Below are 13,835 nucleotides of genomic sequence, written 5' to 3'. Positions count from 1 at the left end.
TTAGAGACAGCATGAAAAGTCAGCTGAGTACAAAACATAGAGAGGAAAACAAGAAGAAAAGGGACAAGAAGAGAGGGACACAACCTGTTTTATGTGTTGTCTTCTCAATTCAGAGGGCCCCCTGCCTGTCTTTGCTGAGGGCCCCATATTGCCTAAATCCACCCCTGATAGATAGCTAACATTACATTAGATAACAAAGTATCTCTACTAGGGATGGGAATCGAAAACCGGTTCCTGTTCAGAACCGGTTCCGTATTTTCCGATTCCATGGCATCGTTTGGCAGCTCGCTGAACGATTCTTTTTTCGATTCCCGCAGCACCAGAGCCTAGAGCGCCGGCTCTGGGGAGCACAACTTACGTCACGTTTTTTACGTAAGTTACGTAAGTTACGCAAGTTACGCAAGTTGGAAGAACTATTCGAGGAGGAAGACAACGAGCTGCGGTCACTTTGTGAATCAAAGCCCCGTCTTTCCTTAGCCCAGAGGGTGGATCAGGAAATCCAGCTCTATAAAAGCTTGCCCTCCATCCCCTGCAGGGATAGCGCCACACTGTGGTGGTGGAACAAGCAAGATACGCTGCCCTTGCTATCTGGACTGGCTGAAAACTACCTCTGTGTGCAGGCTTCCTCCACCCCATCTGAGAGGGTGTTCTCCACGGCTGGAGACACCTTAAGCGCTGAAAGATCCCGTATCCTTCCAGAAAAAGCAGATATGCTCATCTTTCTGCAAAATAACTGTTAATTTTCCCTACTACTGTTTTATAATTAGTATTTTTTGTTGTTTAAAATAGGTTATTATCCCATCATTTGTTATTAGACATTGTTGGTTATTAAGTTTGTTCTTGTATTCATTTTTCATTTAAACACGGATGTTACTCCAGTTTCACATTTCCTGTGGACATCTTGATCTTGTTGATTTTGTAAGATTGTGCAATTGATTGTGCAAACTGTTTGTTCTCCTTTTTTCCCCAAATTGGAATCGAAAAAAGAATCGATAAAGAATCGAATCGTTTCATAGAATCGAAAAGGGAATCGGAATCGTGAAAATCTTTTCAATTCCCAACCCTAATCTCTACTCTGTTATATAAAACAGTTGCTCTCATTAAAGACAAGAAAAATGGTGACATTGTGAAATTTTTTTTTCAGTTTTTATTTTGAACTTTAATTTTTTTCACAGCAGCTGTGGATTAAGTGTGGTGAGGAGAAACATCTGGTCTTATTCTGCTTTTATTGTGGATTCTGTCACATGAAGCAGTTCTGATCACGGGTGCTGTTTACAAGCTGTCTCTGACCATGGACACGTATGGCTCAAACCAGTTCCGCAGCTCCTCCATCTTCCCACCCAGAGTGGAGCGCAGGTTCTCAGCTGTGTTCTCAAAGCGACCCTTGATGTCCTCCACGGCGGTCTGGACCGGGTCCCTCAGGTTGCCCACCTGGGTCCTCAGCAGCTCGTTCAGGGTGGTGATCTTGGCCTGGGCGTTGTCTCGAACCTGAGTGAAATAAGGGTCCAGTCTAGCCTTCATCACCTCCACGTTGTCTGAGGCGCGGCTCTGGAGCTCCTCGATGTACTCAGAAACATGTCTGGGAAAGAAAACAGGAGCAAATTCAATAAACGTCTGCTTCAAAAAAAACAACAAAAAACTACATTTCAGAACCTTAACTATACATTCTATGGAAGAGGAATAGGGCCACTGAAAAAACAAAAAAAGTTAACTGATTTTTAAATTTTATTTAAATCAGAATTCTGAGAAAAAAGTCAGAATTCTGAGATTAAAGTCAGAATTCTGAGATCAAAATCAGAATTCTGAGATCAAAATCAGAATTCTGAGATTAAATCAGAATTCTGAGAAAAAAGTCAGAATTCTGAGATTAAAGTCAGAATTCTGAGATTAAATCAGAATTCTGAGAAAAAAGTCAGAATTCTGAGATTAAATCAGAATTCTGAGATTAAATCAGAATTCTGAGAAAAAAGTCAGAATTCTGAGATTAAAGTCAGAATTCTGAGATCAAAATCAGAATTCTGAGATTAAATCAGAATTCTGAGAAAAAAGTCAGAATTCTGAGAAAAAAGAATTCTTAGAAAAAAGTCAGAATTCTGAGAAAAAAGTCAGAATTCTGAGATTAAAGTCAGAATTCTGACTTTTTTCCAATACTAAACTGAAAAAAAAAAATAAAAATCAGTTAACTTTTTTTTTTTCCAGTGGCCCTAATCCTCTTCCGTAACATTCATATGTCAATAACAGTCATTACTGTTTTTACATCACAATGTTTTTTATCACCACTGCTTACCTTATCAAGGCTGCACTTTAAAAAATGAAATAGTCTATAGAGAAGTTCTTAATGAAATTTCTTTTAGTTTAAATGTGTGTGTACAAAATGACTAAATCAAATCTGTCTCTAAGTCTTAGGCCCCGTCCACACGAAGTCAAACCCTGGCCTAAACGCACAAATTTTTCACCAAACCAGCCTCTCATCCATATGAAGCCGGCGTTTCGGGGGTCTGTAAACGATCTTTTTTTTATTAAGCCTTCAGAGTGGGAAGATTTTGAAACGCCGAAAAAATCTTTCATTCCTTTAGAGACAGCATGAAAAGTCAGCTGAGTACAAAACATAGAGAGGAAAACAAGAAGAAAAGGGACAAGAAGAGAGGGACACAACCTAGAACAGATAATGGATGTCTATTCTATTTACATTTCTATATCTGTAGAATGGGGCTGTTTCATGTGTTGTCTTCTCAATTCAGAGGTTCCCCTGCCTGTCTTTGCTTAGGGCCCCAAATTTCCTTAATCCGCCCCAGGACCATAGTAATACTGATTAAATGCTTCAAACACCAGCAGGTTAACAGACAGAACCCTGATGTTTTTAGGTTCTAATTAAACTTTTCTATAGCTAAAGTTCATCAAACATCATCTTCAGTTTATTTATCCTTCTTCAAGTTGAACCCAAACCTTTTGCTGAACCCTTCACTGCATATATATAAAAATAAGTAACACATTTTTTTTGTTGAAATTTTTTTATTTTTCTTTGATTTGAGCTGATAAAACAATAAGCCAATGTCATTATCTGTTTTCTGATGCTTAAAATCAAATTGTATTATTCTGATACGACAGATCATCTTAAATACCTGCTGAAATTAAGGGTAAATTCCCTGATTTTAAGAACATTTTTACTATGTTTGGATTTTTTTTTCAATGCTGGCTAGGCAGATTTCCTCCCAAAAGAAGGAAACCTGCTTTATTCATAGTAAAAGATATATCTGTACATCCAGAGAGAGAGAGAGAGGTTCTGAGTAAAGGAACTAAAAGTTATCTCCTGAAACCATGTCAAGGTTAGTTACAAATAAAAACTGGCCTGGAAGTGGAAGATATGTTTCCAAAGTTAGATAACAGCACTCTGAACTGTACTCTACTTAAAATGAGACGACTAATCTTAAACATGATACCCTTTTCTTGTTTTGAGAAGCAAAAACCACTAGGCTGGAATTCTTAAACCATATTCAAACGTAAAGTTGTGAAAATGGCCTTTTTCTTAAAATAAGAAAATATTGTTATTTTTGAAATTCAACCAATCCTTTTTATCGAGATAACTCAGACATATGTTCCTAGATTATTTTTCATTTTCTTGTTTAAAGCTTGAATATATTTTCATTTTAGTGATAAAGAGAGAAAAAAATGTCTATACACAAGAGGATATTTTACTTTCTAAAATACAAAAAAATTATAATTTTATGGCCAGCAGACCCTTTAAGATGATTACCAGCCTGACTCTGTCTGTTCCTGTTTGGCTGTGACTCCATCCTGGAGAGAAATATCAGCTGTGCTGCTGCCATCAACACCTTTGTTTCTAGATGTTGGAGCTTGGCCTGTTTTCCAGTGTAGTCCTGTTTCTCTGACTGTGACTAACTGGATGTGCTCTCTTCATCCTCTGACATGGGAGCTGGCTCGGAGCTCGTCTGCCTGGCTGTGTGTTTCCTGGACGGGGCCGCCTGTGGAGCTGGTTGACAGTTGCCTTTTGTATCTATGCTTCTTTTTCTATGTCTGCTTCTGTCTCCTTGAACCCCAGTGGGCCTCAGCAGATGGCTGCTCACACTGAGCCTGGTTCTCCTGGAGGTCTCTTCCTGTTCAAAGGGAGTTTTTCCTCTCCACTGTCGCTACAAGCATGCTTAGTGTGAGGGATTGCTGAAGAGTCAATGACTTGATGGAAATAGATAGAAAACTTTGAATCAATCTGACTGGATGATCTGGTGAACTGGAACATTTGATTTACAAGTTGATCATTTAACCAGAGCTAATCAGAGCTAATTAGTTACCGCAGGTCAGTAGCGATGTTGTGATATTTTACCTGTAGATTATGAATATATGATTAAGTAGAACTGGAGTTGTAGATAATTTTATAAATCTTTCAATATTGAGAGTAAATCCCATTTAATGTTCTGATTTGAATATCTATATATCTATAATCCTGCTTACTCACCAGGATTTTGGGCCTCTCACATTCCGGGTGGCTTCTGGACCGGCTTTAAAAATCCCACCAATTTAGTGACTTAGGCTAGGCTATCAGCAGAGCTATTAATAAACAACCAAAGAAATATTGTCTCTGTTTATTCAAATGTCACCAAAAGGAGGATAAATCTAGCCTGAGCGATAAGCCACTCGCTGTAGAAAAAAAACAAACTGTTGACATGTGACATAGATGCGGAAACTATATTAGGCAGAAGAGTGGGACTGGGGGTAGATTGATTACTCAAGTAATCTAGAATCTCCTGTATGCCTGACTCGAGCCGAGAAATACATTGTTCGACGTCCCAACGCCACTATATCTGCCGATGAGTCCAAGTTTGGCTCGATTATTCAGTCAAGCACCAGAACAGAGAACCCAGCATCAAGGCAAGACAGAGAGTGGGATTACTCAAGAAGTGTTTATACAAAAACAGAACTGCATATCTGCAGTACCAGCGGCTAGGCCGTCTAAGGCAGAAACCTCTACAGGCGAGAAAAACAGGTTAGCAATTTAATTGTGAATAATTATAAGTTCAAAAACGACGCACATTTAATAATAAAGCACAATTCGGTACAAAGACAATTTAAAATGCTTTACATAAATAAAAAATAAAAGCAGAATAAAAGCAAGGGAAAATGAAAACAAGATAAAGCAGGTAGTAAAATAAGTAAAACATTTAAACCACAACTAATAATGCCACAGATAAACAGTTTAACTTCAACAGTCAAAGGCAGATCTAAACTGACGGGTTTTTATCTTTGACTTCAAAGAACTCAGGCTTTCAGCTCTTTTCCAGTCTGCTGGGAGTTTGTTCCAGATCTGTGGAGCGTAGATGCTGCTTCTCCATGTTTGGTTCTAGTTCTGGGTGCACAGAGTAGGCTGGAGCTAGAACCCTTGAGTGGTCTGGGAGGTAGATCCACCGAAAACAGATCTGTTACGGATTGCAATGCCGATCTATTCAGTGATTTCTAGACTAAAAGAAGGAATTTAAAGTCTATTCTCTGAGCTACTGGGAGCCAGCGGAAGGACTTCAGAACCGGGCTGATGTCTATTAAAATGAATTGATCAACAGTATCAAAGGTCCAATAACACCAGCACTGTGGTTCCTCCAGAGTCTGAATTTATACGGATGTCATTGAACACCTTAATCAGGGCAGTCTCTGTACTGTGGTTGGCATGGAAACCTGACTGAAAGAGATCAAAGCAGCTGGTCTTTGTTAAGAAGGAATCAAACTGTTGAAACAAAAGTTCTTTTCAATAATATTTCTGCTGAAGAGCAGGTTTGAGATGGGTCTGTAGTTCTGCAGGATTCATTTTTCCAAGCGTCTCTTTTTCAACAATGGTTTGATTTCTGTTTTTAAGGCTCAGGGGAAAAAAAACCAACATGAGGGATGAGTTTATGATTTGAATCAAATCAGACTCTAAAACTGGTAAAACCTTCTTAATTAAACCTGAGAGTAAAACATCAACACAGCAGGAAGAAGAGCTTGGATGCTGAATCATTTCTTCTAAATTTTGGCTCAGAGCCTTTGCACTGCTTAGTTGCCCCTAGCGATGACAGCTTTTCATGTGTGATTCATGTAAATATGATAGAGAAACCAAATACTTCAAAGCAGAAGCTAGAATTGAGGCAATGTTTTTCAAATGTCGCCAAAAATCTCAATCTGACAAAAAAAAAAAGGAATGAGATGACATTAACATTTTTGTAATGCAGCTTTGATTTTTAATGAAGGAATATCATCGACATCATAGTTATTCAACAGGAAATCATCAGCCTGAGAACAAATGAACACAAGATGCCTACTGTGACAGCTGAAGTGGTTTGCTTCATCAGCAATAGTTATAACATGCTGACCATTTTTCCCACAGACACAGCAGGTCATTCTGCAGGTGGCTTGAGTATATATTCAGCCGGACACAACATTGTCTGCCAAGATGAATAACCTTATTAGTGAGGATGTGGATGGTTTCAGTAATTTTAGTCTCGAAGCTGCAGACCATCTTGATCATGACCTCCTTAAACTGCTCCAGCCTCGCCTCAACCTTCTTAATCAGTTTAGCTTTCAAGTAAAAGCCACGTTTACGCCAAGAATTTAAACGTCTATGCCAATAACCGTGACAACGGTGACTATGACAAGGACGATGTTTGGGAGTATCCAGGTGGGTGAAGCATTGATCCAGAAGCTCATGCAGCTCCTGGATCGTGTCCAGCACGGTTCTCTTCAAGCCTACGGGATCCAGGCATATAATGTAGTTGGCGGCGTTCCTCCTCAGCTCCTCCAGCTTGGAGCATATTTTACGGAACAGCTCCTCGAACTGCAGGTGGAAGTCAGCGTTCAGGCAGCGCAGAATTTCCTCCAGGTCGTGCTTCAGCTGATCTATCTCTGTGCAGAACGTAGACTGGAAATGGCTGATCCACACCTCGATGTGAACCTGCACCCTATAGTAGAAGCAGCGGACGATGACGTAGCTCTGTGTGATGAGGGAGCTGCAGAGATGCAGACAGAACCTTGATTAACACCTTGTTCTCAGGTTTTAATCAAACATTCATTCAGCTAACTTTCATCAGACATATTCCACTGTGTTAATCATCCTTCTCAACATCAGTTAATAAACTCCAGGCTGTAATTAGGCACCAAATGGAAGAAATCTGCTTTATTCAGAATGATAAACAGTTTATATTCCGAACAAAGAAGCATGTGAAGGTTAGTTAGAAATACAAACACCTTCTGACCTGGAAGTGAAAGTTAAGATTCCATAGTTTAGCAATAATGACATTAAATCAGTGCATTCTTTCTCTGCCTTATTCTCAGCAGAAACACATCCAGCTTTGATGCTGTGGAGAAACGCTTCAGCTCTCCTCTTACCACACATGCTGTCCTGCAGGGCTCTGTTTGATCTTCAGCAGACAGTCTGCTGAGGTCCCTGTAGCGGCGCTAACAAAACTCCAGAAAGCCTCATACATGAATTCCCACTGGCACTGGGGTAAAGACGGTTCTAGGTGTCCAGCATCACAACCTGCAGAGAAAACAGTTAAAGTCATTTTCTTTCTAATGACTTTTTATTTTTGTAACCAGAGGATCGAGATTCTTAAACCTGTGAGGAAGATGAGGAAGAGGACGACGAGGACCTTCATGGCAGCTCTCAAAGAACCCCAGAGTTTGCTCTTTCAGACCAGGTTGTTGCAGAGAAGGTGCTGTAGAGGAGCAGGAGTCCTACTTGTTGGTCAGTCAGCTGGCTGATGGAGGCTGGAAGTGTCCTCCTCACTATTTATAGGCAGCAGAGATGAACGGAGGAGATGCTGAGCTCAGTGCTGTCACTGCGTAACGCAAAGGCGGGACATCAGGATGTACATCTTCAGGGACATCATGTTAAGCTTTCAGCTTGATATAAACTTGCTGATGTTTTGTTCATGGGAGCATTTGTCTTTGTCCATGAAGCACTTTGTGGAATATTAGTAGGAAGATAGTGAAGAGTCACTGTGTCAGGATTTGGTTGTTTTTATTTAATGATATCTGTAAAAAACTGGCTTTGATGGCAAATCTTTATAAAGTATAATTAAAACTTGGTGAAGGGTAAATGTGATTGAATTTTATTTTATTTATTCATTTATTTGACAGGGATGGTGTACTTTAATTAGCATTGCTGCAAATGCAATAAAACTAAAACAAACACCTTATATATCATTGTCTACTGTATTGTTCTGTTTGCTTTTAAATTGATTTATATTGACCTGCAAAACCTGGAACAAGGGCGCCTCTTTCTGAGGTTTATAACACGCACCTTTTGAAATGTAACCTTGAAAAGTGTTCTTGGTCTCACAAAGTCAACAAACTTGATTTGTTCCTCATCGTTCTTATGAATAGTTTTTTTTTCTTCCTTGTTTTCTCTTATTTTGTTGTAAAATATACTTTTCAACTCCCTGTTCTCCGTCCATCTACCTGTCTGCTTATGTGGATGAACTATCTCTATAGTTCTGCTGCTATAGGCTTAGACTGCTGGAGGACATAGGGACCCCTTTTTCATTATTCTGCTTCATTCTATCTCTATTATCCCACTCTGCAGAATCTGTTAGTTCAATCTCTAACATTCTTCTCTCTCTGCTTTTTCTCATAGTAGCTTCATCTGGTCTGTTCCTGTTTGGCTGTGACTCCATCCTGGAGAGAAATATCAGCTGTGCTGCTGCCATCAACACCTTTGTTTCTAGATGTTGGAGCTTGGCCTGTTTTCCAGTGTAGTCCTGTTTCTCTGACTGTGACTAACTGGATGTGCTCTCTTCATCCTCTGACATGGGAGCTGGTTCGGAGCTCGTCTGCCTGGCTGTGTGTTTCCTGGACGGGGCCGCCTGTGGAGCTGGTTGACAGTTGCCTTTTGTATCTATGCTTCTTTTTCTATGTCTGCTTCTGTCTCCTTGAACCCCAGTGGGCCTCAGCAGATGACCGCTCACACTGAGCCTGGTTCTGCTGGAGGTTTCTTCCTGTTCTAAGGGAGTTTTTCCTCTCCACTGTCGCTACAAGCATGCTTAGTGTGAGGGATTGCTGAAGAGTCAATGAGTCGATGGAAACAGATAGAAAACTTTAGATCAATCTGACTGGATGATCTAGTTCAGTGTGAAGTGCCTTGAGATGACATGTGTTGTAAACTGCTGCTATAGAAATAAACTGAGTTGAATTGACTTTTAGTCATAAAAAAAATGTTCTTTATATTATGATTTTATATTCATGACACCTTGATCGTCTTTCACTTTCAACAACTGTTTATCTGTTAAGATATAATGCTACATTTAATGTATTGCTGTTTTTTTATTATATTTCCTTGAAAAAGACAAATCTAGATGATCTAGATGATGATGGAGATGATCTATTTATAATTGTTTGAGCGTACGTGTAAATATATGAGCTTGAAATCCACAGGAAGATGGGGTTTTTTTTGTGTTGGCTGCTCTGAATCCTGTGGAGCACTTCTAAGGGCCTCAAGGCTCCATTCTTCATCTCCCTATACTGACTCCGCATAGCCTTGGTTCTCCAAAGACACGGAGTAGGCTACCATTTCCCCATTGCCTGCAGTCAATTATTATTAATTAATAATTTTTTTGCAAGGGACCGGATTGCAGGGGCAGCAGTCCTATCAGACACTCTCTTGAGACACCTTCTTCAACTCCTCTCCGGACATTGACCCTTCAGCAAGGCCGTCCCCTTGACATCCATCCCGGTGGGACATGCCTGACACAAAGATGTCCAATTGCTTTAGCCACCTCAGCTGATTCCTCTCACTGTGTCTCAAGGAGTTAGTGCCCCCCCCCCGCCCCCGCAGAGAAAGCTCACATCGGCAACTTGTAACCAAGATTACGTTCTTTCATTCATGATAATCTGTCATGACTCAGAATATAGGACCCAGTATTCGAGGCAAGACATACAGTGGGATAATTCAAAAGTGTTTATTAAAACACGGATGGTCGGAGTAGCAGTGGCTAGGGCGTCTGTCACAAGAAACTCTGTAAAAGGAAACATAGGTTAGTGACCGCGTAAATCTAATGGACGATGATATGAAAGGGTGAGTCACTAACCTGGTTTATCAGTCCTGAAAACGAGGTAGGATCCAGCCAGTGGGCTGCCAACAATATGTGGCAGGTGCAACCCAGAGTGTCTCAGACGCTGCAGCCCCGAAGAAGAGAGAACAAGCAGGAGTCTGAAGCAAGGTCAGGCAAATGGATTAGTTCAGAAACAGGCAGGTTTGGAGGTCCAAAAATCCAAAGACAGTTCAGGCAAACTGTTCAGATGGGAACAGGCAGGTTTGGAGGTCCAGGAGTCCAAAGGCAGTTTAGGCAAACTGTTCAGATGGGAACAGGCGGTTCGGAGGTCCAAGAGTCCAAAGACAGTTTAGGCAAACTGTTCAGATGGAAACAGGCAGGTTCGGAGGTCCAAGAGTCCAAAGACAGTTCAGGCAAACTGTTCAGATGGGAACAGGCAGGTTCGGAGGTCCAGGAGTCCAACGACAGTTCAGGCAAACTGTTCAGATGGGAACAGGCAGGTTCGGAGGTCCAGGAGTCCAACGACAGTTCAGGCAAACTGTCCAGATGCTCCTGTGCGTGACAAGAGCAGACAGGATCAGGTGCGGACGGGCAGGCTCAGTGGCAGAGGGTAGCCGAGACAGGACGTGGAACCAGAACTTGATGCAAGACTTTAAACTGGTCTCCTCCCAGGAGCCAGGCTTACTTGGATATAAACTGAACCTCCCCACATATAGAGCCAAAAACCCAGAGGACTCAGCAGGGGAGGAACAGTGGACGATCAGGAGACGAGACGAACACAAAACCCTCTTTCCACTGGCAGCTAGGATGCAGGACAACAACCAAGCAATAAAACTAACAGACAAGCTAACAGAAAGACAAGTAATGATCTGGCACTGAATGCTCAGGCTGAACTGAATAAAACCAAAAGGAAACAGGTGAGAGGAATAAATGATAATTGAAGCAGGGAAGGAAAACGACAGGTGAAAGGAATGACTAATTAAGGGAGAGCAAACAGGCCAGATCATGACACTGTGTGCTTCCTATTCTACTATGAAGCACAGAAAAGATCAACTAGTTCAGTAAATTCAAAAGATGGGATGAAAATGTCCAACATAAAATACAGAAAGCCTTAAGAAAGATTTCCAGGGCATTAAAGAAACCGTGCACACAAACATAGACATTGGAAATGGCAGAACTGCCTTATATTTTCCTATCTCTACCTGTGACTTGCCAAGAAATTAGATTTTAAAGACGTCATAAATGACTTTACCACTAAAAAAGTTCACCGTTTGGCATTTGGAGACCAAGTCTAACCGCATTTATGAAGTGAAGTCATCTATGACTTGTTTGGAGGACAAAAAACATTTCTGTAAACAGCAGATTAATGAATGAAATAATATTCAAAGGAGAATGAAGTTTGCAGTGCAGTTTTATTTCTACATTTATATTTAATATTAGTTGAAGGCTTGTCAGCCAAAGCTTTTTGAGATTTTCTTCTAAAATGATAAAAGTTATCTATAAAACCTTGGGGTGGATATCAGCCAATGAAGTTATGATTGTTTACTGTCAGTTATTTCCTGTATTGAATAATGTTAAAATAACCTTATAACATTTACCTTCAACAAGCTTTAATTACACTTTATAAAGATTTGTCATCGAAACCATTTTTTTCCAACAAAACAACCAAATCGTGACACAGTGACTCTTCACTATCTTCCTACTAATATTCCACAAAGTGCTTCATGGAAAAAGACAAATGCTCCCATGAACAAAACATCAGCAAGTTTATATCAAGCTGAAAGCTTAACATGATGTCCCTGAAGATGTACATCCTGATGTCCCGCCTTTGCGTTACGCAGTGACAGCACTGAGCTCAGCATCTCCTCCGTTCATCTCTGCTGCCTATAAATAGTGAGGAGGACACTTCCAGCCTCCATCAGCCAGCTGACTGACCAACAGGTAGGACTCCTGCTCCTCTACAGCACCTTCTCTGCAACAACCTGGTCTGAAAGAGCAAACTCTGGGGTTCTTTGAGAGCTGCCATGAAGGTCCTCGTCGTCCTCTTCCTAATCTTCCTCACAGGTTTAAGAATCTCGATCCTCTGGTTACAAAAATAAAAAGTCATTAGAAAGAAAATGACTTTAACTGTTTTCTCTGCAGGTTGTGATGCTGGACACCTTGAACCGTCTTTACCCCAGTGCCAGTGGGAATTCATGTATGAGGCTTTCTGGAGTTTTGTTAGCGCCGCTACAGGGACCTCAGCAGACTGTCTGCTGAAGATCAAACAGAGCCCTGCAGGACAGCATGTGTGGTAAGAGGAGAGCTGAAGCGTTTCTCCACAGCATCAAAGCTGGATGTGTTTCTGCTGAGAATAAGGCAGAGAAAGAATGCACTGATTTAATGTCATTATTGCTAAACTATGGAATCTTAACTTTCACTTCCAGGTCAGAAGGTGTTTGTATTTCTAACTAACCTTCACATGCTTCTTTGTTCGGAATATAAACTGTTTATCATTCTGAATAAAGCAGATTTCTTCCATTTGGTGCCTAATTACAGCCTGGAGTTTATTAACTGATGTTGAGAAGGATGATTAACACAGTGGAATATGTCTGATGAAAGTTAGCTGAATGAATGTTTGATTAAAACCTGAGAACAAGGTGTTAATCAAGGTTCTGTCTGCATCTCTGCAGCTCCCTCATCACACAGAGCTACGTCATCGTCCGCTGCTTCTACTATAGGGTGCAGGTTCACATCGAGGTGTGGATCAGCCATTTCCAGTCTACGTTCTGCACAGAGATAGATCAGCTGAAGCACGACCTGGAGGAAATTCTGCGCTGCCTGAACGCTGACTTCCACCTGCAGTTCGAGGAGCTGTTCCGTAAAATATGCTCCAAGCTGGAGGAGCTGAGGAGGAACGCCGCCAACTACATTATATGCCTGGATCCCGTAGGCTTGAAGAGAACCGTGCTGGACACGATCCAGGAGCTGCATGAGCTTCTGGATCAATGCTTCACCCACCTGGATACTCCCAAACATCGTCCTTGTCATAGTCACCGTTGTCACGGTTATTGGCATAGACGTTTAAATTCTTGGCGTAAACGTGGCTTTTACTTGAAAGCTAAACTGATTAAGAAGGTTGAGGCGAGGCTGGAGCAGTTTAAGGAGGTCATGATCAAGATGGTCTGCAGCTTCGAGACTAAAATTACTGAAACCATCCACATCCTCACTAATAAGGTTTTTCATCTTGGCAGACAATGTTGTGTCCGGCTGAATATATACTCAAGCCACCTGCAGAATGACCTGCTGTGTCTGTGGGAAAAATGGTCAGCATGTTATAACTATTGCTGATGAAGCAAACCACTTCAGCTGTCACAGTAGGCATCTTGTGTTCATTTGTTCTCAGGCTGATGATTTCCTGTTGAATAACTATGACGTCGATGATATTCCTTCATTAAAAATCAAAGCTGCATTACAAAAATGTTAATGTCATCTCATTCCTTTTTTTTTTGTCAGATTGAGATTTTTGGCGACATTTGAAAAAACATTGCCTCAATTCTAGCTTCTGCTTTGAAGTATTTGGTTTCTCTATCATATTTACATGAATCACACATGCAAAGCTGTCATCGCTAGGGGCAACTAAGCAGTGCAAAGGCTCTGAGCCAAAATTTAGAAGAAATGATTCAGCATCCAAGCTCTTCTTCCTGCTGTGTTGATGTTTTACTCTCAGGTTTAATTAAGAAGGTTTTACCAGTTTTAGAGTCTGATTTGATTCAAATCATAAACTCATCCCTCATGTTGGTTTTTTTTCCCCTGAGCCTTAAAAAC

The 13,835-nt window shown here is 40.9% G+C and overlaps 3 protein-coding genes across 3 annotated transcripts; 1 reads left to right on the top strand and 2 right to left on the bottom strand.

The window, feature by feature from the left end:
- Positions 1-1,163: 1,163 nt before the first annotated feature.
- LOC119781088 (apolipoprotein Eb-like) lies at positions 1,164-4,791 on the bottom strand. The gene is made up of 2 exons (XM_038281446.1): positions 4,774-4,791; positions 1,164-1,617 (listed from the first exon to the last, which is right to left on the bottom strand). The coding sequence occupies exons 1-2, from the start codon at positions 4,789-4,791 to the stop codon at positions 1,273-1,275; spliced, it is 363 nt and encodes a 120-aa protein (XP_038137374.1). The 3' UTR covers positions 1,164-1,272.
- A 1,423-nt stretch (positions 4,792-6,214) lies between these two features.
- Positions 6,215-7,743, bottom strand: LOC119781106. The gene is made up of 3 exons (XM_038281485.1): positions 7,595-7,743; positions 7,366-7,516; positions 6,215-6,986 (listed from the first exon to the last, which is right to left on the bottom strand). The coding sequence occupies exons 1-3, from the start codon at positions 7,632-7,634 to the stop codon at positions 6,329-6,331; spliced, it is 849 nt and encodes a 282-aa protein (XP_038137413.1). The 5' UTR covers positions 7,635-7,743; the 3' UTR covers positions 6,215-6,328.
- Positions 7,744-11,859: 4,116 nt separating this feature from the next.
- On the top strand, positions 11,860-13,423 carry LOC119781079. The gene is made up of 3 exons (XM_038281438.1): positions 11,860-12,092; positions 12,171-12,321; positions 12,701-13,423. The coding sequence occupies exons 1-3, from the start codon at positions 12,053-12,055 to the stop codon at positions 13,356-13,358; spliced, it is 849 nt and encodes a 282-aa protein (XP_038137366.1). The 5' UTR covers positions 11,860-12,052; the 3' UTR covers positions 13,359-13,423.
- Positions 13,424-13,835: the final 412 nt, after the last annotated feature.

This window comes from Cyprinodon tularosa, unplaced genomic scaffold, assembly GCF_016077235.1.
Source record: "Cyprinodon tularosa strain WSP-4 unplaced genomic scaffold, ASM1607723v1 ctg1033, whole genome shotgun sequence".
NCBI classification, from domain to species: Eukaryota; Metazoa; Chordata; class Actinopteri; order Cyprinodontiformes; family Cyprinodontidae; genus Cyprinodon; species Cyprinodon tularosa.
This window is presented reverse-complemented; position numbering and strand designations above follow the sequence as displayed.